Source organism: Phasianus colchicus, chromosome 1 (assembly GCF_987193195.1).
Source record: "Phasianus colchicus chromosome 1, bPhaCol1.hap1.1, whole genome shotgun sequence".
NCBI classification, from domain to species: Eukaryota; Metazoa; Chordata; class Aves; order Galliformes; family Phasianidae; genus Phasianus; species Phasianus colchicus.
The window spans coordinates 52,066,623-52,091,208 of record NC_143436.1 but is presented as its reverse complement, the minus strand read 5'-3'; the positions used below and the strand labels follow the sequence as shown (position 1 = coordinate 52,091,208).

Below are 24,586 nucleotides of genomic sequence, written 5' to 3'. Positions count from 1 at the left end.
AGTGTACGTGGTAACCAAATACAACTAACTCAGGGGGAAGTGAGAGGAGAATATGTAGAATTGATGGGGGAAGAAAAAGCATCTCTTTGCCTCTAGTGACAGCTCTTCCAATGGCAGAAGTACTGCTGAGCCTCAGACAGGACTTCTTTTCTCCTCAGTTCACAGTTTGTTGGTGGAAGAAAGGAGTAAGACTTACAGTGAGTAGTGAGGGAAGGAAAAGGAGAAGAAAAAATCCTTCTCCTTCAACCAACCTCTAGAATGTTCATTCATACATACTGTGAAGCAGAATTAACACAGAAAGAATCTTTCCTTTCAAATAAAACCATTTCCTGAATCAGAGGGGTTTTCTGAATCAGGATCTTCCCTTTTTTCTCCATTCTCATAGAAATATCTCTGACAAAATGCTGCAGAACTGTCTCTGCGAATATCAGCCCCCCCAGACACAAATGTGAGCTCAGACATTCCCGCTAAACCTGCTGGGATGGAAATACATTCATGGATTTGCATTTCAGAAGTAGCCAGGGAGCTTCTGTAAGGCCAGATCAGTTTGCACACAGTTTCCTTCACTGATGCGAGCTCATGCAGTGTGATCAGAGGGATGAGGCGGAGCGACGGGGCAACCCGCCCCCCTCATGTTGCTGCTGCGATTTTGGTGTCTAGCTCCAAGTTGTTTCAGTTCTGTGAAGCATCTGAACAAGCAGAAGGCAAGGAGAAACACAGCCCTTGTGGAAAATACATTAGGATTTTCAGGATGGACTTTTGTCCTGCTGGTAAGACTTCACCATCTTTTGTCTTGTTTTTTTTTTGTGGGGGCTGTGCACACCCTGAACTCCCAGTAGTTGGTGTGGATGCTGCAGCTGGTGTCAGGAGGAAGGAGATGGTGGAAGATCCCTGATGGTATACAGCTAATTGCTTGTCAGCCTTGACCTGTATAATTTTACTTGCTCTCCTATAAGACAACTCCATTCACATCAAGAGAAATTCTCCCACTGAAAATGGTCTTTGTACGGAGAATGTCTATTGCTGTGGTCCTTTGTGCCCTTGTGATCATGACATGAGCTGCAGAAATGGCACAGGGATATCAAGGGTTTTATGTGGCACTTGGCTGAGCACCTATAATGCTTGGATTCCCTTCATGCAGCTCTGGCACAGCTCACACGCTCCTCAGTGGTTGTTCCTGTGGCCTGTAGGAGACAGTTTGCAGAACTTTTCGTGCAGTTGGGTGTCCCAGTGCAACCAGCTTGCTAGGCTTTTGGCATTAGTAGCCTCTCTTGCATATGCACTTGTTGAAGGTGATTATACTAGGGTTTCACCACCTCCAGGTGCACCTGCAGGGTCCCAAAATAATCTCTAAGGCAGCTGCAGATAGGGAAGATAAGCCACATCTGAAGAACTGAGAGAGATCTTGGATTTTATTTTTCTAGTTTGGCAGACGGTGGATAAAGTGATTGGTCTCCTGCAGAGAAAGGGAGGCTTCTGGACAGAACTTTTTCAGCATCCTGGCTGGGGAAGCTTGATGTGTCTGTAAGTCTAAGCAACTGCAGAAGACAGAGGGAGAGGATAGGATATGGGCTCAATAAGCATCAGGGAGAAAAGGGATGATCTTGCAGTGACTGTGCTGTGACTCATCATCTGTCCTGGCCAGCTCTTATGCATACGATGTAGAAAAGAGAGAGCTCCTAGGTGGGTAAACAAGGACAGAGCATGAAAAAACAGCATACCAGGCTTGCTTGCCAGGGAAATTGCTAGGACCTGTGGGAGCAGAGCTTTTGTGGGCATCTGGCTATGCACATTGGTGGAGGCAGTTCTCTTGAAAGAAATGATGGACCAAGTTACTGCAGAGCCAGCTGGGCAGGAGGAGGCAGAGTACTTCATACAGATGGTTTTTCATTCAAGCTATGAATTAACAAGCTGTTTGTCTTAAAAGTTACACACTGTGGTAGTGCAATGGGATCTTGCTTAGGAACAATGTGGATTTGCACAGCTTTGGCTAACGAACAACAGAAACTCCACATCTTTCCCTCTGTAGATGTAATGTGCAAATTCTACCTGTGTGAGGTCCATCTTAAATTTCTTCTGGCACAGGCTGGCCGGAACGAAGAACTGATTGGGTGCAGGAGGGAGACAGATTTGGCTGGAGGGAACTGGGGAACTTGATGGCTTTCTTCTACCAGTATGGCACTAGGATTGGTGATAGTCTGCAGTGGAGATGACACAAAAGTCATATCAAAAAAGGAATGGAAATTCAGGTAAAATTCCCCTACCAGACAGCCTCAACCAGGCAGAAAATGCCCACCAGAATGCTCAGCTCATGTGTTGCCATGTGTGGATGTGCCTAAACCCTTCAGCAGCCACACATGTTTAAAAACCATTTGGATGTGGTGCTCAGGACATGATTTAGCAGAGGCTTGTTAGAGTGAGAGTACTAGGGTTAGGTTGCGGTTGGATCTGATGATCTCGAAGGTCTTTTCCAACTTGAGCAATTCGATGATTCTATGATTCAGAGTCCTGCATTGCCTTGCAAATGGGCCTGTGCTGTCATACCGTGTGTGGGTAGCATGTAGATTGCTTGGTATCCATTCTACAAACACTGCCATCCGTGACAATCTTCCCCTGCTATTTCTGCAGCCCATCCTTCAGCTCTCCTATGTACTCACATCCCACTCCAAATGCTATATGCTCATGCATATATTTTCACCTGGGATTGAAGGTCTCACTTAGCATGTGGGCAGTTCTGGACAGCTCATGTCAATGCAAAATGAACTCAGCACAACAGTACTCTTTGCTGGCTACATGAGCACTCAGACTTTGGGGTAACTCTGTCCTGCCCTCCAGATGGGGATGCTGAGGGCGTCAGTCACCACAACTGGAATTGAAGTCTGTGTTTTGTTTTGAGAGGCAGCACTAAAAATACATGTCTGGGCAATTGAGGAATGGTCAGGTCTTTGTATCTGAGAATGCTCTGAGACTGGAGAAGCAACCTAAAGAGCAGGCGAGAGTCCTGTGTGTACTATGCTTATGTGCTATCCTCAATATCTGCTCTCTGAAAATAAATTCCAAGCAGCAACTTCAAGTCCTTTCTGTAGAGGATGCCAACCGATATCGACATAGTGAGCTGTGCATGGGCCAGCAGACTGCAGAGCAGGTTTGGGTGACAGCATTCTCCTGAAAGCTGTGGGTGTTTTTATTTGCACCTGTGGGTACTCTTCATCAGTGTGAAATTTCCCTTGTGCAGAGAACCCTGAAAAGGGCTACGCTTCATCTGTGCCCTGATCTAGTCCTAGAAAGAAGTGGAACTTGCTGGTACTGAGGACTTTGATGACACTGAAGCCATTCCTCAGTGTTCTGGTGCAGGGCTGAATTCCCTCTGCATTGCACAGTTTGGGAGTGAGCAAATTGTTTTGCTTAGAACCTCCCTCTCCTGTTGGTGTGGCTCATTTTGAAAGTGGAGAAGGAAGGAGAGGCAAAGCAGTCTGCTCCTGTTCTCTGCTTCTCACCCAGCTGCCTCTGCAGTTTTCTGTGCCTTGCTGTGGACAGTTCCCCAAACGAGCTTTTTGCATTCACTTCCCCTAATTATAGACCCTGATGCATGTGGTAATCTTGATGAAGAGTCTCAAAATAACCTTGAGCGGTGCTAGGCCTCCTGTTAGGGAGCAGAGTAGCATACAGGAACTGACCTCAGAATTATTTTCTGAAGAAATCAGAGACTTAGTTTAGGAAACTTAGAAAACCTTACAAGGACCTTTTCTGCACTTTAGTCTAAATTGTCCTGAAATTTTTTCTCCATGTGTTATTTTCCTTTCTATTTCACCCTTTCTTGTTTATCCATGAGTGGATTCCCTCCCCTTCTCCATGACTCACATGCATTTTCTCCCCCGACATAGTCTTTCGCACATGTTTCTCACTCTAACACACCGGGCAGGTGAATCACTTGGGACATGAGATTTTCAGATGTTTAAGAGGAAGGGAGATAGAGTTATTTACAGTGTCTGTGGGGGTCGTGTGGGTGAGATGATGCCCTCAGGGAGCCTCGGGTCACTTTGAGATGCGTTAGGCTGCTTCAGTAGAAGTGGAACAACTGAAGCAAAGCAACCAGACACCACAGTCTTTGTTGCGTGGGGAGGGGGAAAGGGAGGTTCCTCAGGTAAGTCCTGCTGCAGTAATACAGCACAAAGGGCCTGAATGAGAATTTGCCAAATAATCACCGCAGTCATTCCGTAATAATCAGACCCTACAGAGGTGAAGGAGATAAAGCTGGAGAGGCTGAGTCTGGCATCATCTCCTGCAGGCACAAGAGCTGTGGGGGACATAATATAAGCTGAAAGCCCAAGCTCTGCTCATAGGCAGGGCTGACATTCAAGGGGAAGTCAGCACCCCACCTAACAAGCAGCAAAGCTACTGAATGGGGGATTAGTTTTTTTCTCCTCTCACACTCAGGTTTGTCTGTCTCAAGCTGCTGGGTCACACAGATTTTCCTGCCCTCTTGACTGGCCGCAGCGACAGTCAACTTCTTTCAGCTTCTCGTGAGGGCTCTTTGCAGATCTGGGAGGGGAAATGGGCAGTTCCCATTCCTGCCTTCATGCTGGCTGTGGACCCAGTGCTTTCCCCTCAGAGGTGCAGTGGCCTCTTCCCATGGCTGCAGGAGGGATGGGGCACAGCCTTGTGCGACAGCACATGGAAACCCAGCCAGACAAAAGGATGGGGGGATGTCCACGCTTGGGGAAGGCAGGTTCATCTGAGCCATTGTGGACATGGCAGGAAAGAAGCACATGGACTCCAAGATGACTGTCTTTGTCCTCTTTTCCTTTTGTCTTTCTTGTCTTGTTCGTTCCCTTTTTTCCCCACTCATATTTATAGCGTTTGTTCTGCATGTGAGCGCCACACTAAGACAATTTCCAAGACACTTGGTGCCACTTCCCCTTTTTCCAGGAAGATGAGAGGCCCAGGGGATTTTGGCTTATGAAACAGCAAAGCAGGGTGTTCCAATAACCTAACGTGACTTCCTGGGAAAGCTTTATCTCTCTGTGTGTAGGATTCTCACTGCAAGTTGTGCACTGAGCTCCCAGCAGCATCATTGCCCTCAGCCTGTGTGTGTCCCCTATATTTTCCTGGGGCTTACCATCTGCTGTGCCTCTCTGTGGCTTCAGCCTCCTCATTCTCCTTGCTGAAGAGTCTGTGCTTCAGCAGGATTATATTTAGCAGCAGTGCTGTCACCCCAATTCTTCTAGGCCTTTTATGAATCATGTTGTGGTCTCTTTGGCTCTGTTATCTGTTTGACTTCCTGTGCATTACAAGGAAGCCTGTTCGCATTTCTGTATTGTCTGTAATCCACAGGGGGGAGGAGAGCAGAATAACAGCATCCCACAGATGCTTCTTCTTCAGCAAGGCTTTCATCCCCTAGACCCTGTCCTCAGACTTGAAAGTCCTTGGTTCTCTTTCTTGAGCCATTTTTGACTCTAGCTGTGGTGGGTCAATCGATGAAGCTAGTGTTTCTTCATGGGAGGTTTGGATGTAGATGGAGTATTTAGGTTGCAGCTTTCTTGTGCTAGAGGTCTTGTACACTGAGGTGACTGACACAAAAACCACTGAAGAGCATTTGGTAAAGCCTCTTGGTTGTGCTTGCAGTGAGTAAACCGGGTTGTGTAGGCAGGTGGGTTGCTGCAGGGTTAGATCAGAGGGCTGCTAGCACAGAGGCTGGCTGTGAGGCAGGGTATAGGGGGCTGCTGCTGGCTCTAGGCTGAGAATCATTTTGCAAGACAAAGCTCAGGTTCAGTGGTTACAACAGCAGGGAGCATAGATGCAGGAGCACAGATATCAAAGCTGCTGAGGCACTGAGAGATTGAGGCGGCTTTTCCTGTGATGTGTTGGCATTAACTATTCTCATGGGCACCCGCTTGCTCTTCCAGGGTCATCTGACCTGAGTGAGGCTGAAGAGGCTGAAATAGAGACAATAAGGCAGCATAGAGAGGAGCTCTTGGAGGACATTAAGGTAAGAACCACCTTGTTCCTTCCATCCTGCTTAGCCTTCTCAGAGCTGTCTTCACCAAGGAATCTCTGCACATAACAGTCCAGACCATGCAGAAGTGTTTCTGCACAGGGCATATTTGCTTTGGCATGATCCAACTTGATTTCTAAGCTTCAGTCTGCCCTGACATACTTGCCACCAGCACTCATCCAGCCTCTGGTACTCTCTGCTGCGGGACTCATCCACCAACATAATGGGGTATTTGAGAAGGGATTGGCAGTTCATTAACAGGGATTGCATATTTAGAGTAAAGGAAAGAAATGTGACTTTATTAAGTCATACAGGCAAGGATTTGACTCAGCATTTATGGCTATTTTAAAATATCAGTCACCTTATCAATTCTAGTTCTCTGCTGCATCCCTCTGCGACTTTTAAATTTTTGTTCTTTTTGTGGACCTTGCCAAGTCACTTTTGAAAGGTGTGATGAAAGGGCCTTCAACACAAACTTCCGTAGCTGAACTTGCTTTTCTTCTTTTCCTTTAGCAGACTCAAACACTACTTCACTGACTCCTGAAGAGCCTGAAAATGACAAACTGAAAATCAGTTAGTAATATCACATCACATCCACGTCATGCATGGTGGTGGACAGCTTTTTCTCTTCTGCTTCCATTACCACAAAATGTACACTATCATCTTGCACTGACTTTTCCACAACATGAGGAGATCCGGACTCCTGGGGAATGACTGAAGTATTTCTTCACATAAAGAATTAAACCAAATTATCTGCGACTTCTCACACTTGCAGACTTAGCATCCCTGCTGCAAAAACAGAAAGACATCATGTGTCTGTCGATGCACGTGCTTGTGGTTTACTTGTGCACAGTTTTCATCTTTTCAGTTTTTAGGATGGGCAATGGGCACTGTGGGATATTTGAACACAAATCCTACATTTTTTTTTAACTTAGTCTGGGCACAAAAAGAAATACTAGACTACTTTGACCCTTATTCTAAAATCCAGAGCCATTAACTAATAGGGCATACTTTGTCCAGTGGAGAAGAATGAGTTTAGGTGAAAGTGCACCTAGAACTAGGATTTTTTTTTTATCAGGTGGATTTCTTCATTAACTGTTTAGCAATACTCTTTATCAAAAAGACTTGAAGGGTGGTGCTATTTGGGAGAGAGAGAAGGAATGAGGCTGAATTTCATCTTACTGTTATATAGAGAAAAAAACACGATCATTTAAAATTCAGGAGATATGATCACAGCTTTGTGACATTTTTGCAATACCTGAAGCTTATTAAGGAACACTTTTAGCTCTGGCAGACTGATGAAACAAAATGGAATGAAAGTAAAAGCAAAACTTTAAAGTTGTGGGATATTGGAGAACTTCACAGTTTCTGTACCAAGATTCATATCATAGCTGCATCCTGATTCCTAGCTGAGGCTAGATTAGTCACATAGCCTTCTTTCCCTGCCTATTCAGTTTGCTAAAGAAATAAATTGAGAGATTCCTGGAAGAGGCATGTAAAGAAGCACTCTTGCTCTGAAGGGAACCCAAAATGCAGAAGGAAAACAAGGAGATGCACAGATCTTGGTTTCCTTGGTAACACAGAACATCCAGCCAAGAAGGCTACCATCTCTCATGCATCTAAAGGAAACAATTAGCTCTTAAAATTCTTTTTGCCCTCCTCTCTTCTTTCTCCATCTAAAGACAGATATCCACTCACTGGTATTTAGTGACAGGAGCATTAGAAAGTATATTTCTTAACTTGGCCATTTCAGATCCTCATTGACCTCCCAGTTACTGGTTCCACTTCCTCTGTCCTGGATGTGTAGCCAGGCTGTGCAAAGCAAAATCTAGAAGAAAATATGTGTAGTGGAGAGAGTGTCATATGTGACATTGTTTGAAGAACTAAAATCAATATTGGGATGGGTTCTCTGACTCCTCCAAGTTGACTGAGCTTGATTTTCCAGCCTTCAGTGACAGCAGACACAAGAATATCCTCTGCCCTTCTCTCCCATTTCTTTCAGCTGAATTCCAGTTTGGATGGGCAAGGTCACCTTAGAGCGATGCATATTTCACAGAAATCCTTGACTAGTTCTGAACAGCTGGCTTTTTCCTATGATGGAGGGATGAAATAAGACAGGCTTTGTACATCTGCTGTTTTTCCCTTCTCTGCCTTCACCCTCTTGATATTTCTTTTGCAGAAGCTGAAAGAAGAGATTGCACAAGTGTTTGCAGAGATTGAGGGCTTCCAAAATGCAGAGGAGAGGCAAGAGGCAGACCAGAACCCTGGTGAGAGGACCAGGTAAGTAAGGCTAGTTAAGTATTCCTTTGTTTTCAAAACCTCCCTTAGTGTTGGGAAAACAGGAGCGCTAATGGAATTTGGATCACAACAAAGGCAGGAAAATGAGGCCTGGAATGTCCTTCTGTCCTCTGGGATTTCTCCCTGAACAGACACCCTCCCTTGATATCTGAGTTGCTTGTGAGGGTTCTAAGTGAAACTTGGCCCTGTATTCTAAGTTTGGCTTTTCTTCTTTTTGTTTGTAGCAAACTATCACAGAGGGATAAACTTCTGTCCGTGGGTCGGAAGAAATTCAACATGGATCCTGAAAAGGTAGGATCTGATCATTCCAAATTTGAGGATAAAGCTGTGAAGAAGAGTTTCTGTTAAGTACTGGTCCCACCCATGCCAAAGGAGCTATTTCCATGGACTGTGGGGCTGGTTTCCTACCTCGCTAAGGCTCTAGTCAGAAGACTATACCTTCTTTCCTATTTCTGAAATATTCTGATAAGGTCAATCTGTATTGCCTCCCCACATCACGTGTCTATAGGGGCCTATAGAGAATTTCATCAGATGCAACCCAAAACTAAGAGAAATAAAGGGAGGATGGCTTAAAACTGACAGTGTGTCAAGAGAGCTAAACTTTCTTCAGTCCACCTCTTCTTGCTTGTGTGATGGTCAGAATTCATAGAATCGTAGCATCATTAAGGCTGGAAAAGACCTCTGAGATGATCTAGTCTAGCTATCCCCCTATCACCAATACTACCCACTAAACCATGTCCCTAAGTACCATATCTACCCTTTCCCTAAACACCTCCAGGGACAGTGACTCCACCACCTCCCTCCCTGGGTAGCCTGTTCCAGCTGCAGCACCACTCTTGAGAAGAAATTCTTCTTAATATCCAACTCGAATCTTTCCCGGCACAAACTGAGGCCATTACTTCTCATTGTATCCCTATTACCAGGAAGAAAAGGCTGACCCTCACCTCGCCACAACCTCTTTTCAGGTCACTGTAGAGAGTGGTAAGATTTCCCTTGAGCCTCCTCTTCTCCAGACTGAACAACCCCAGTTCCCTCAGCTGCTTCCCATCAGACTGGTGCTCCAGACCCCTCACAGCTCTGCTGCCCTTCTCTGGACACACTCCAGGGTCTCCATGCCTTTCTGGCAGTGAGGGGCCCAGAACTGAACACAGCACTCGAGGTGCAGCCTCACCAGAGCTGAGTACAGAGGGACGGTCACCTCCCTGCTCCTGCTGGCTGCACTATTGTTGATACAAGCCATGATGCCATTGGACTTCTTGGCTACCTGGGCACACTGCTGGCTCGTGTTTGATCAGCTGTTGACTAATACCCCCAGATCCTTTCCCACCACTCAGCTTTCCAGCCAATCTGCCACAAGCCTGTAGTACTGCATGGGGTTGTTGTGATCAAAGTGCAAGACCTGGCACTTTGGTCTTGTGGAAGCTCATACAGTTGGTCTCAGCTCATCAATCTATACTATTGAGATCCCTCTGAAGGGCCCATCCTACCCTCAGGCATATCAACACTTCCGCCCAACTCGGTGTCATCTGCAAATTTACTCAATCCTCTCATCCAGATTGTCAATTCAGATATTAAATAGGACAGGCCCCAATACTGACCTTTGGGGAACACCACTACTGACCAATCACCAGCTGGATTTTACTCCATTCACCACCACTTTCTGGACCCAGCCATCCATTCAGGTTTTTACCCAGTGAAGAGTACACCTGTCCAAGCCACGGGCTGCCAGCTGCTTTTAAAGAAAAAATACAGTCTGCATTGAACAATTGTTCATTGTAGGCTAACTGCTGCTATCATCTTGGAGGCTGCTGGTCTGAGTGACAGCTTCACATGCCTCCCTGCTGAGACCATGAAGATGCCTTCCCCAGTGTCTACACTGCATCTGAAGTGCATGCCAGCCTCTGGACATCCCTCTGCCAGTGGGAGCTGTCTTTGAGCACTGATAACAGTACATCCAGATCATGCGAGAGCGGATTCTCTTTTTGTCTTTCTGTCTGACCTTGGTTTGAGGCCCCAGAGGCATCTCTTTCTATGGCACTTTGCCATGACATGCAGAAATGCCTGAACTAATCCTGACCCCAAACCGTTTTAGCATTATTAGTTCAATGCTGATCAGCCTGGTCAAACTGCTGTACTATGTTCCTATATTGATTTTAGTTTAGAACAGGCACACACAGATCTCTGTTTATTGCTTCCCTTTTGGTACAAACTAGAGCCTTGTAGGTCTTGCGATGCAGGGAACTTTCTTTGTTCCCTGCTGAGGTTATGTTTCATCTAGGCAATGTTGATGAAATGAGTTCCCATCTCCAAGCGCTCAGGGTAAGTTCCTGAGGCTACAGGAGGTAAACACTAGAAATACAGCTGAACAAAATCTTCTGGGAGAAACATTCTAGTCTGAAAAATGGAGCTCCACCATCACTTCAATAATTTGCAAAATTAAATTGGTCTAACCGAAATTTCATCTGGGGAAAAAGGAAGGAAAATAGTGTGGAGAAATCTCCCAAACATTTCAATTTCTTTCTTTGAAACTGATTTTTCTTTGGGGCATTTGAGAAATATTTTCTTATATATTGCAAGGCATAGTGAATTGATTCTGCTGAAGTAGAACGTTTTGATATTTCTAAAACAATATTCATTCCTTTACTGTATTTTGTGAGGAGAATTGCAGTGTGGTCTGAAGAATTGCAGTGTTTCTAGATAGTGCTCTTAAGCTGAACAAAAGCTCAAATTTCAGTGACTTTGGAAATGATGGAATTCTCTCTAAAATAAAATGTTGGCTGTTTGCACAACCTGATTCAGACTCTCTATCTTCCTTAAAGAACACACTCCATCCTCGTTGGCTTGGGAGAATGGAGTTTACCAGGTTGCTGACTTTTCTGTTCTGTGGCCTGCAAAAAACTTTAGGAAAAAGATATAGTCTCAGGCCTACATTTTTGACTGAATACCCCTTTTTGATAACATTGCTTATTTATTTTCAAACAATTTTTTTTCTTTAAGTTTCTTTGGTGAAACCTGACTTTTAGGAACAGAACTCTAAGATATTTTGACCAAGAATGTTAAAACGAACCCTTTTGACTTGACTTTAAATATACATGGCTGTTTGAACTTTTGAGCTACACTGCCCTTTTCTGTTTGCTTGAGTTTCCAGTTCAGTGAAACATTTGTCCAAGTTTAGGGATGAAATGAGCAGCCCACCACAATAGATAAAAATGGTGGGAATAAGGAGAACATGACTGTGATCTCCCATGGAGGGGTTGAGGAGTAACAGGAGACAATATTAACAAAGCCAATGAAGTCTGACATTAGAATATTAAAATTCTAATTTCACACCAACACAAAGATCTGTCTTGCTGTCTTGCTTGTCCTCCTCCAGGGGATCCAGTACCTGATCGAGCAGCAGCTATTGTCATCAGACCTGCAGGAGATTGCCAAATTCCTCCACAAGGGTGAAGGCTTGAACAAGACAGCCATTGGCGATTACCTGGGTAGGAGGTAAGAAATCAGCTGAGATAAAAAGGTCCTTTGGATGCCCTGTTCTGCATAATCCCTCTCAGCCACCATCTTAGATGACCCTTGGCAGATGCTGAGACTGAACATGACTTCACACTACAGTGGGCTGGGTGGGCATGGACACTGGGAGATGTCCTTTAGAGTGTGGCTGAGGCTGGCTCCATGGGTTACCTGTCTTTCCATCTATACTGAAGTCAGTCTTCTCAGACAAGAGTGGTGCCCATGCATCTTGGTTTCTTGCTGGTTGAGGGGAAAGGGAGTCTTGGAGGGAGCAAGATACGTGTGATCACATCAAGGAGCATCCAAATAGACCAGGGGCACAGCTCTCTACTGACCTTTTCCCTCTCTCCTCTCTCAGAGACTCCAAAAACATTCAGATTCTCCAAGCCTTTGTGGCATGTCACCAGTTTGCCAACCTCAACCTGGTGCAAGCACTAAGGTGAGTGTTCAAGAAGTAAGAAATGGAGCAGGAGCCTGTCCACCCAGAGAGGTCATGAAAGTCCCAGTGAGATGAGATTGGGTTTCCCAAGGTCGTGCTGTGTGTATTGGCTTTAGGCTGTTTTTTTGTGAATTGTAAACCTATCTTTCCTTGGTGGACCTATTTCATGGTCTTCTGAATGGACTAGCTATGTGCAGAGAAGATGGGGATAGCGAAGTGGGTTGTTGTTCAGTGGATGGTGGGGACAGGGTAAGTTACTTTTTGTACTAGGAAATACGTTAGCTCACGGTGCCCATTATGTCTGTGACAAAGTGACTCTCTCTTAGAGCATCTTGTTCTCTTTAGGCAGGCCTTCTGGCAGGGCTCTTTCTCTTCAGGTCTCTGATATCTTGCAGAATGCTCAGTAGGGAACAAGATTTACAGGATGCTTAGCTCTGCTTCTTTTTGAGGGTGAGCCTAGGAAATTTTTAGAGAAAGAAGCAGATCTCCTGCTTGATGTGCTGCATTGTTTCCCTGCTGTGATAACTTCCTTTATTTCCATGGTGTCCCATGGGCTGAGGGAAAGGATAAATATTCCTTGTACACAATCTGACTAACTCTCTGGCATGCTACTCCTGCTAGACAGTTCCTATGGAGCTTCCGGCTGCCTGGGGAAGCACAGAAAATTGATCGCATGATGGAGGCCTTTGCCAACTGGTACTGCAAGTGTAACCCAGGAGTGTTCCAGTCCACAGGTACTTACAGGGAGAAGAAAGGCTATAAAGCAAAGAACCACTGTGTGCTAGAGAGAGGAGCCTTCCTTTCCCAATCACAGTGCATAGAAAGCATCCTGTGAAAATGAGGATGCTGTCTTTCATGTTCTCTTATCTGAAGCTAAAAGAGGCAGACCAGAACTTTTCAACAGGCTGATGGTCTTCTGTCCTCATTCTTCTACTGTGCTCCAGCCCATCCCAACAGGGAACAGGCTTGAGAAGTGCTCCCAGCCCCACGTGAGACATACCTCATTGCAACATGGGTACCACTTACAGGCACGGGTCTGTAGAAACTTGCTAGCAGAGCTTTTACCTGACCAGATCTACCCAAGTTGCCTACTAGGGAATCATGTCCATCACAGGAGATCAAGTCTCCTTAAGCCCTGTCTGCCTCTCTTACACCAGATAGAGGGGAAATCTCCTCCTAAATCTGGGAGGCTGAAGCTGTTCACCGGCAACTGGAAGCCTAGTCACCTGTTAGCATGTGGATTATCTGCTCTCTAAGAAAAATGCCATCAGTCCTGGTTTTCTTTCTCATTGACAGATACATGTTATATACTCTCCTTCTCTATTATCATGCTTAACACCAGCCTGCACAACCCTAATGTGAAAGACAAACCCCCCTTTGAAAGGTTTGTGTCCATCAACCGAGGCATCAATGATGGAGCAGACCTGCCAGAAGAGCTCTTAAAGGTAAGAAAGGTTTTGATCTCCCATTTTATCATCAGTCCCTATTTTCTCTATGGGTCAAGCTTCACTGTGAACGTAAGGTCCATTGATCTCAGTGCGATATAAGACTACTGACCTTCTGCCCTGCAAGGGGAAGAGCTGCTCAAGGAAAAAGGTATAAAAAAGGAAGCTGCAAAACATGAAAAATACTTTGGAGAGTGACTGCAGGCATGCTAGTTGGTGAGGACGTGTAGCAAGAGAGACATTCAGAGAATAGCGATGAACAATGGTAGCCTTCTACACAGGGGCAAGTGTAGAATCCTGCACCTGGGAAGGAAAAACCACATGCATCAGTGCAGGTCAGGGGCTGACCTGCTGGGAAGGAGCTCAAGGAGAAGGACCTATGCATCCTGGTGGACAGCAGGTTGGCCATGAACCAGCAGTATTTCTTTTTGGCCCAGAAGGCCAATGGTGCATTACAAAGAGCATGGCCAGCAGGTAGAGGGAAGTGACCGTCCCCCTCTCCTCTGCCCTCTGTCTAGTTCTGTGCCTCTTTCCAGTTCTGGGCACCGTAGTTCAAGAAAGGCAGAGAACTTCTAGAGAGAGACCAGGGGAGGGCCACCGAGATGATGAGGGGTCTGGAGCATTTCATCAGTCAGGACAACAGAGCCTGACCTCTTTTGCATCGGAATACATCTGTGCAAGTAGCACCATCAAGCCCAAAATGAATGCCAGAGGCTTTTAAAACACCTCTTCCAGCACCTTTAAAGCTCTCAGCAGTCCATATCATCTCTGATCCCAGAGGATGAAGATGCAGAAGGGGGATGGAGGCAGGAGACACAGTCGTTATCATAGCTGGAACTATCAGCTTCCCAGGGGCTCAGCAGGCACAGGGCCATAGAATCATAGAATCATCTAGTTTGGAAAACACCTTCAAGATCATCAGCTCCAAATGCCTGGGTTCTGTGAAATACATTTCCTTATGGTTATGCATGTGTTGGTCTTTGCATGCAAGTTCTTAGCAGAATGTTTGGTTATTGGATGGTGCACCACTAACCCAGGGCCTAAATGGGGCTGCAGTCGCTGTCACCCCCCTCCCACCCTCTAACTTCCTTAGTGTACCTTGTTATACCCTCAGCTGTCCCCATAGGACATGCTGTGGTCAGCAACTGCTGCCAGTCCTGATGAATTACATGGTTTCCAAAATGGATTTCCTTTATTTTTGACTCAGGGTGCAGAAAAAAAGCTTGCAGTCGCCGTTGAAACATTTTGAGGTGTATATTGAGGGCTGCTGAGGGCTAGTGCTCACTGTTACCTCCTTTCCCATTCACTCACCTGCCCCTGTGTAGAGTGATGTACCAGATGGACCTGAAATGATTGTGTACAACTTTTGTCAGAAATTTGTCTTTCTTTTTATCTTCTCTTTCTCTCCTTGATCCAATGCTCTGGTGCAGAATCTGTTCGACAGCATAAAGAATGAACCATTCTCTATACCAGAAGATGATGGAAATGATCTCACACACACTTTCTTCAACCCTAATCGTGAGGGCTGGCTCCTGAAACTAGGTCAGTGGGAGCCTTCCTCTAACTCCTCGGGATTCCTCACTTTCATGCCTCCCTCCCATCACAAATTTCCCCCAGAAACCCACTCGGGCATCCAAAACTCACCCTGGCACCAGCATCTCCATTGTCCCTCCCTCCCGTCTGTTGTGGTGGGCTGAGGCTGACACCTGCTGTTGAAACCAGCCGCCTGCTCTCTCGTCTAATTCTGGCCCTGCTCCTACAGGGTCTCTCTGCTTAAAAAACAAAAACAAAGCAAAACAAACAACCACCACCAACAACAAAAAAAAAACCCGTTTCTATATATATATACCTCCCTTCTCCCCATCCCTAGCCTCATCACAGCAAAATCCCTCAGCATCCACTATATGGTGGTGAGTACCACTGATACACTGGTGGCAACGACCATGGTTTTCTCCTGGGGACTGATGGCTACGGGGAGACTGTGCATGTGTGTGTGTAGAGTAGGGTTGGGGGGAGGACAGCTAAGAGTGAAACTAATGGATTTTGAATCTTTAGGAGGGCGTGTGAAAACCTGGAAACGTCGCTGGTTCATTCTGACCGATAACTGCCTGTACTACTTTGAATATACCACGGTAAAGGCTGAACTCTAAGTTATGAACTTGTACTGGGTGGTTACAAGCCTCTGAGGGGCCAGGGGTTAAGACCGCCTCATACTGACAGACTGAGTTCAGACCTCCTTCCTCTCATATTCCATTTCCTAGGCTGTGGTCTGGAGAAAGTCTGGGCACCGAAGCTGTTGCTTTGATCTCTTGTTATCTAAGGTCCCCATAATGTAAATGTAGGGATCTCCCCAGGCAACACTGCTTTTGTTCTACAAAGGCACACATGTTGGGGAAATCAGAGGGGCTGTGGCAAAGGTGTAGGGATGATGTTTGGTGTTAATTCCTGTTTCTTTGACTACAGGACAAAGAGCCTCTGGGCATTATCCCCCTGGAGAACCTATCAGTCCGGAAGGTGGATGACCCCAAAAAGCCAGTAAGTCTCCTTTGCTTGGTATTCTGCCAATAGGAGGTTGATGGGAAGAGAAGGTGCTCACATGCTGGTGAAGGCTGAGGTGGCTCTGGGAAAAGGGAGTAGTGGGGAACAGCAGTTTCCCAAGCCTGCATGTATGCTTCTCAAAGGGAAGGTGCCAAACTGTCTTGAAACCCACTCTAAACACAGATGTATTTTAACAGACAACAACTGGTCTGAGAACCATCCTTTTACTGGCTTAATTGTATGTATATACACGTATATACATGTATATACATGTTGGAAGAGATGAGTACACAGAGCTGGCTTCTACATATACTGCACCAAGACTCTCCATAATGAGTTACATGATGTGTATTCCAGGCAGTGCTGTGGGGTTAAGAAACTTTCGGGAAGTGGCACTTTTCCTCTGTGCATCTTCCATGGAAAACCACTTCTTTGATGTGACATGAGTTTGGGAGAAGTGCCATTTGTCTCTGTGGTAGCAGGCAGAAGAGAGGATGCTTTGTCTACCCAAAAGTGGAAGACATTTTCATGTGTGGAGCAGGATGACAGATGCTGTAATGCATAACTATTGCTACTCTACCTCTCCATAAAACCTGTTTTTATGTCCAACCTCTGACAGGAGTGCTTACCTAAGAGGGATGGCTTGAAGATCTAACTCATGGGGCAATTCTTGGGGCCGAGAAGATGAGACCCTATAGCACTGCAAAGACAGAATGCTCTTGTTCCTTTGAAATCTTTCTGAGCCTGTCATCTATGGCTGAAAGCAGCATAGCTTCCTTGATCCCTCCTGTCATCTGCTGCAATTCCATTTTGTTCCCTTTCTGACAGAACTGCTTTGAGCTCTTCAATCCCAACTGCAAAGGGCAGAAGATCAAAGCCTGCAAAACAGATGGGGATGGGAAGGTGGTTGAAGGCAAACACCAGTCCTATAAGATCTCTGCAGCTACACCAGCAGAACGTGATGAGTGGATTGAGGCAATAAGGTGAGGAGACCTTAACTGGAAGCCTGAGCCTGCCAAAATGTTTACACAGTTTATCTGGCTGCCAGGGAATACAGCCTGAAAAGGGGAATGAAAATAACTGTTTGTAGCCTAACAACCACTTGATGCCAAAGAGTCTCAAGGTCCCTTCTGGAGAACCTCTAGACACAGCTTTGTTCTCTCCTATTTGCACTTCTCCACTCCTACTTTTTGGTGAGCTGTTTCTCTGTGCAGGTTCAGTAGGTTGCCTGTGTTGTTCTCCGGCATTAAAATTCTTGCTCTTTCTCTCATTTCTGCCGATTTTCAGGACTAGCATCACACAGAATCCTTTCTATGATCTCGTCTCTGCCCGAAAGAAAAAGATTGCCAACAAAAACTGATCCCTGACCTGGTCGCTGGCAGCAGGAAGATGTAGTTGTTGGACAGCGTCTCTCACATGCTGGGCACTTTCAGGGAAGAAATTTGGGAGGATTGGCTCCTTCCCACTTGGCACGAAGATGACTGACAGGACAACTTACCAGATTTGCTTCTTCTCCTTCCAACCCAAAGGCAGAGGAGCAATCCACTGAGGACTGTCAGAGCTGTGGGCACAGCACTTCCCATGTCATAGCTCAGAGGCTAAACATCAACTGGCCTTTGGGTTCCTCCATATTGCTCCAGGCATGAAGGGCAGGATTTGAGGAGAGACAAGAATGTCTCCAGAACGTCTCCAGCCTGCAGCTGATCTCTACAGCCATCAAGTGAAGCCTGGGTATTTTTCTATGTGGATGCTATTGGGACAGCAAAGCACAGTCCAGTCAACTGTGGAGTAGATAAGATCCATTGGTTTTTTTTCCATGAACAGATGTGTTGTGGTTGTGTCAAGGTGCCACTAATGTTTCAGGACTCCAGGATGAAACCAGAGCACAAAGGATGATAAGAATCCCTCTGTGCAGATCTCTTCTTTGGCTCTTCCTATAGCCATGAGGGCTGTAATTATGGGAAGTCCCTGCTCTGCAGCTGAGTCACAGGTTTTAGGAAGTAATTGATGTTAGATAGGGAGATAAGCTGTACACTCTGTGTAGAGAGGTTGCTGAGCCAGGGAAGAAGCTCTGGGTCTCTGTCTCTGTGTTTTGCTACTCTGGGACTGGCCATAGGTCTCCCTAGGGAAGAACCCCGAACGTTATTTCTCTTTCTGGCCAATGGCTGCCCAGCAAGCATTGCTTGCCCAAGATGTGTATCTGAAAGGTCTGCAGCCAGAAGGCATGAAAAATCAGAGGTGCATTTACATACACACACAAGCATGGGCACACAGAGGCATTCCCATCTTCACAGACCGGTTTCACTTGGAACCTGCATTTTTTGGCTCTTGTATGAAGAAATAAAAGTGTCTGAAACAAGCGGAAACCTCAGGGCAACATGATTATTGTGGTGATAAAAGCAGAGGATGTGAGATAAGAGTGTCGTGTTCTTGTGCATAGCAAAGCAGCCTGAGCTCCAGCACAGCTCTGCAGTGCACCCAAGATGCAGGCTGAGCAGTGGCACCAGCAGTGGAGGAGGAGTAAATGAGACAGGAGAAAAGGAGCAGGGAGTAGTAACACTGTCTGCAAGCAGGGAAGGGAATGGATGTAAATACCAGACAATTGCTACAGAAAATTACACCTGCAAGATGAAAGAACTTGATAAGCTATTGCTATCTCGTCCCTTAAACCTTTCAGGGCTCTTCTTGTAAATAATGGTGCTCTACTTCTGCCTTTTTGCTTCCTGCAGAGGGCTCTATCCACCAGGAAATCTGCAGCAGGGCCTGCACCACCGATTATTCATTTCAGTTATTTTTGCCCAAGCCACAGGAATGTTGAATTAATTTCAGGAGGCAGGGAGTGTATCTCAGAGTTGAAGCACGCGCACACCCTGGAGAAGGAACGTGAAGGTTTTCTTCTGCTTGCGCTTGTGAACGTCTCCTGCACTGAATCTCTGTGTCGCTGATGTGATACGGAGTGAGCTTTTTGCCCACTGCTCTGCAGCACGTGCTCTCGCACACATCCACTCTTGCTGTGGGTGCAATGCAGGGAAGCAAGGTCATGGCCAGAGGTGGGAGGAGAAGTCAGAATCTGGTCCCTCATCCCAGAGACATCTCCAGTGTATATAAGAGAAATACAAACAAGCACTTGGCTAGTAAAAGATGCCCCAGAGACTAGTATTTGGGTAAGGAATTTCTATTCTACTGCCTATCAGGCTCTTGCTCTGTTTGCCAAAGGACATCAAAATGCAGCTCTTCTACCCACAGTCTGATAATTCATGCTAAGCTCTGCCTAAGCTTACCTGGATTCCTCCTATGACAGCAGTCTGTTCAAGCGCTTCCCTGTCCCATCAAGGAAGGTGTGTAATGGCACAGGCTGCCCAGAGGGCTATGGTTGTCCCATCCCTGGAGGCACTCAAGGCCAAGTTGGATGGGGCCCTGGGCAGCCTGAGCTGGTGGGTGGCAGCCCTGCCCACTGCAGGGGTTGGGAAATTGATGATCTTTAAGGTCTCTTCTGACCTAAGCCATTATATGATTCTGTAATCAAACTGACCACAAGACTGAGGTAAAGATGGACCAGATTTCCTCTCCCCTTAGAGACTGAGGTAAGCAGAGACACAGTATGTTTCCAGACACAATTAATTCCCAGACCCCTTGCTCAATCTCATCAATGCTATGAACATGCAATGTTGCCCACCAGCAATGCAACTCAGGAGCTCTCCAAGTGCTATGCCTGCCCCCGTGCCTGCTGAACACCAATATATTTGTACAAGGAGGGAAAAAAATGACAAAATTTGGCCAGCCTGTTCTGGCTTCATCTATAAAACTTGACAATCCACTTGTATTAAGTGTGCTTTGGCAGCCACGCTTGGAGCTGTCACAAACTTGTGATGGGAACGACTTGTGTAAGAGGAATGGCACCACCAGGCAATGAGTTTCTGGCTACCATCACACGTTCCCTTTTCTGAGGGCGCTGCACAAATGCACACATACACACAGAGAGCCCTTCAGGTACTAAATCTGACAGACTGCTCTCTGGTAGACATGTTCATTTTTCTGCTCGTAGGCAGTGTATGTGGGTCACGCAGACGCACATGCAGAAAACTGACACTTACTCACTGCCAGCCCAAGGATTCCAGTGCACACCCAATAATTCATTTTCATAATAAATGTCTGTCTGTTTCCATAAAAGGGTTGGGAGGAGAATATCACCAAAGTGTAGGATAGAGCACATCAATGCATCTTGCCTCCTCCCCCTTCTTTCCTTCCTCCTGTCCCTGTTTATCAGCTCCTTTTTGGAAGGCTAATACATTTTAAAAAGCCTTTCTAGAAATTGTTTGCAAATGACATAGATGGAGCAGCAGAGCCAGCAATCTCATTCAGTACCACTTAGGTATCTAAGCAAAGAGTAGAGAAAACCTTTGGGATTTGGAGGGGAAGGGCAGTGTAGGTGGTAGACTGAGCAGAATTTTGAATTCAGAGCCCATCAAAAGGTGGAACGTGTCTTTTCCCAGGGGGGTACTGCCTTTGGCAATGGGAGATCATCAGTAAATGGAGCGCCCATCTGACACCGTCCATTCCTGGTTGGCCTGAATCTGCTCAGTTCTGTGTCATGCATCCTTTAACACAAAAGGAAATTCAAACAGCTCTTTTCTGCCAGCTGAACAGGGGTTTTGGAGCAGGACTGCAGCCTTTCATCTCTCTCTGTCTCTGTGATAAGCCATCCGCAGCAATGCAGGGGTTGCAGCCAAGAGAGGTTGACAGGTTTGCCAGCTCATACCATCAGCCTGGAGAAAGAAGAGGCTCTTCCAAGGCCCTCAGGGGGACAAGAGCCAGACTTCATACCCTCTGGAATTGGTCATTTTAATGGAAAGAAGCACAGCCTTGCCATATCTGAGATGGTTTGAATGAAGCAGTCAGATCTGTGGGGGGCAGCAGGAGCTTCCATCCTGCCTCCTATCCCTTCTTGCCTGAAGGTGGGGGCTGGAGGAAGCCCAGGCAGATCAGGGTCCACACCTGACCAGACTGTCTTGAACTGTCACTGCTGTCACATATGCAGTGGCTCTGCTCTAAAGTGCTTGCGACAGGGGTGTGCAGCAGTCTCATCTCACTGTGCCATTTCCAATGCTGCTACCTCCCTGAGATGAAGATGAATGTGACCTGTCCTGGGTTATCATATTCCCATGTGTAAGCCTGTGTACAGCCATCAGTTTGCACCTGGAGGTTGATTCTGGTGGGCTAACTGCGAGAAGGCTGTGTGTAGTGACCTGAAGTGGATTACAGGGAGCAAGGAGGAGACTCACTGATGAATAGTGACAAGAACATGTTTTTCATATCATATCACAGAATGGCTTGCGTTGGAAAGGACCTCAAAGCCCACCCAGTCCCAATCCACTGCCATGGGCAGGGCTGCCACCCACCAGCTCAGGCTGCCCAGGGCCCCATTCTACCTGGCCTTGAACCTCCAGAGATGGGGCACCCACAGCTATCTGGGCAGTCTGTGCCACTACCTCATTGCCCTCTGAGTAAAGAATTTCTTCTTAACATATAACCTAAATACTCCCTTCTTTTAGTTCAAAGCCATTCCCTCTCATCCTACCATTATCAGACCATATAAAAAGTCATTCCCCCTCCTGTACTCAAGTACTGGAAGGCTGAATGAGGTCTCCCCAGAGCCCTCTCTTCTCCAGGCTGAACAAGTCCAAATTCCTCAGCCTTTCCTCATAGGAGAGGTGCTCCAGTCTTCTGACCCTCTTCATGGCCCTCTTCTGGACCCTCTCCACATTACTCCTGTGCTGAGGCCTCAAGCCTGGACGCAGTACACCAGACTCACAAGGGCAGAGCAGAGGGGGACAATCCCCTCCCTCTCCCTGCTGACCACCCCTCTTTTGATCCAGCCTAGGATACTGTTGGCATTCTGGGCTGCAAGATCACACAACTCTGGAGCAGGGATGACACAAATATCTAGACCAGGTAACATATCACATCTGGGCAGAACATGCAGGGAGAGGAGCATATGCCCTGCTAGCACAGCATGTCTTCACTCCTTATCTTGCTGGAAAAATTGGGTTAGAGGTCCTCTTCTGGTTGTGCCCAAACACAGTCGTGTTCTGCATGCTCACAGTCACACATATCCAAGCATATCTGTGCATGCACATGTAATATGGTTGGAACTTAGGAAAGGATTATGGTGCTAAGGGACATTGCACAGTGAGACTTTTAGCAGTCCCTTTTTCTTTTGAGGTACTAGGCTCACCCTAATGCACCTACATGGAAGAGAAGTTTTCTTCTGCTCCTTTAACCATGGTGAGTGGAAGCAAGGTTCCTGGGGATGGCTAAAGAGGTGGTGATTTGTGCAATTAATGTCTAATCAGTTCTATGAATATTTATTGCTCATCAGCAAGCTCCTGAATGACAGCAAAGCCCCATCTGACCAGAATCACATTCACAGCTAAACCAGAGACTCCTGTGGGCTTCACAGATGTGAAAGTGTATAACCATCCCATTGCTCACGGGAGACATAGAAACTGCTAGAAAATTTTACTCCAATCTTTTTTGGAGGAGAAAAAAATTGACTTAAAAATCGACTGGCTGGGGAGAGACGCCTTGAAATACTCTGATATATTAACAAACTTAACCCATGACTGAGTTTGAGCTTGTTCTTTGTGTGTGTGCATGCGTGCTAATTTATTTTCCATTGCAACGTGGGAGAAAAAATAAAAGGGAGAGAAATATCAATTCCTGCACCTGTTTGAAAAGTCACCTAAGAGTCAGGAGCTTCTTGGAGCTTGTCATTGACCCTCCCCCAACATGGCATAAAGTCTACAGAAAGATACTGTTTTGCTTCCTCAAGAAATACCACGTTCAGGATTTTCTGCCATCATCAGAATTCTGATGTTCACCCAGGAGTAGGGCTTGATGATCCTTATGGTCCCCTCCAGCTTGAGTTATTCTATGATTCTGTGATATCTGTGCTCCTTTCCAGAATTTCCTTTTTTTCTCCTTGCTCTGATTCTTCCATCTCATTCCTTTCTCTGTCTCTTCCTTCCTATGGTATCTCCTTCAGCTTGATCCTCTTCATAAGGGTTCCATTACCATCCCATCTCCAGCAAATCCCAGGGAGGTGGTGCAGTCACGGCCCCTGGAGGTGTTCCAGAACTGTGTGGATGTGGCACTGAGGGATGTGGTTAGTGGGCATGGTGAGGATGGGCTGGTGGTTGCAATAGACATTCTTAGAGGTCTTTTCCAGCCTTAATGAGTCTGTGAATGATCCGTTGTAAATCTGCCTCTTCCTCTTTTCCCTGACCAGCAATGCTGCTTTTCCATCTCTCCCTGCACCTCAGCCAGGTTCTGCTTTGGGAACTCCAAGTCTGTCCTGGCAGAGCTCTAGGGAAACCCCCCTATTACCCATGCAAAGACTTCCTAAACCAGAGCCAAACTCCTCAGCTCACCTGCAGCTTGGGTTTGTGCTGAAGGCTCTGCCAAAAGCCTGTTATTACCTAAATGAAAAAGATACATGGCCCTCCTGGAGAAGGAAGAGACACAGATAACAGTGATTTGTCTGCTGCCTGCTGCCTTATGACTGAGAAAAAAGCCCCACATTCCAGCAGGGCTTCCAGGACTAGCTCTTGGTGGAGAGAGAGAGGACAGTGAGGGCTACATTTGCACTTTTTGCATGGATAAAATCCCATTATTTCAGTGGTGAGGTGGGAGAGAGCCTCTAAATTTGCACCACAGCTGTCCCCTTCCTCTCGTGTGGTTGTGCTTGAGCCTATACAGGTCTGGAATATACAAAAAGGGGGCCAGGAATAGACTCAGAATAAACAGCAAGGTATCAGGAGAGGGCAGAAGAGAGGGCTGGCAAGCCCCAAACCATTATCATAGTGTGAAAGGGCTCTGTTCTGCAAGTGTCTGGCAATTGTTTTCCTTGCTGCAGCCACATGCTTCGGAGCTGTGATTTCAATACCCAGGAGTTAATGTGCTGCTTGGACTCCTCTCCACAGGGCATTCAACAGAGAACCATGCATTGCACACAGAGAGGCAAGAAGGACCTCAGAGGAGGCAATGGGTAGGGATGGGGGAGCTGGTAGCTCAGGAACATGAAGCCTCAGAAATTCCCAGAAATTCCAGCTGACCCTACACCCCTGTCATACACAGATACACCTCACAGTGGCTGATGTCCATACAGCAACATCTTTAGGGTATGGGCATTGAAAACTGATGTAATGGTGGGCAAACATGGGTGTGCACGCACATATTTCTTTTCCAGTACAGTACCTTCTTCTGCCCATTCACCACTTCACCACATCCCTGTGCCAAGCTAGACCTAAATATTCCCAACTTACCCAAATGTAAAACCGTATTTAAAAAAACACTGTCTTT

General features: G+C 46.3%; 1 protein-coding gene across 2 annotated transcripts; it reads left to right on the top strand.

Annotated features, from left to right (window-relative positions):
* Window positions 1–431: 431 nt before the first annotated feature.
* On the top strand, window positions 432–18,591 carry CYTH4 (cytohesin 4). Of its 2 annotated transcripts, XM_031600117.2 has the most exons (13): window positions 622–770; window positions 5,907–5,989; window positions 8,175–8,275; window positions 8,518–8,584; window positions 11,667–11,785; window positions 12,162–12,242; window positions 12,864–12,976; window positions 13,539–13,687; window positions 15,118–15,229; window positions 15,743–15,819; window positions 16,151–16,222; window positions 17,054–17,208; window positions 17,513–18,591. In XM_031600117.2, the coding sequence occupies exons 1-13, from the start codon at window positions 752–754 to the stop codon at window positions 17,583–17,585; spliced, it is 1,221 nt and encodes a 406-aa protein (XP_031455977.1). In that variant the 5' UTR covers window positions 622–751; the 3' UTR covers window positions 17,586–18,591. The 2 variants fall into 2 exon arrangements, with proteins under 2 accessions (XP_089998761.1, XP_031455977.1); XM_090142635.1 differs by lacking the exon at window positions 17,513–18,591 and having other exon boundaries at window positions 432–770; window positions 17,054–17,212.
* The last annotated feature ends 5,995 nt before the right edge of the window (window positions 18,592–24,586 follow it).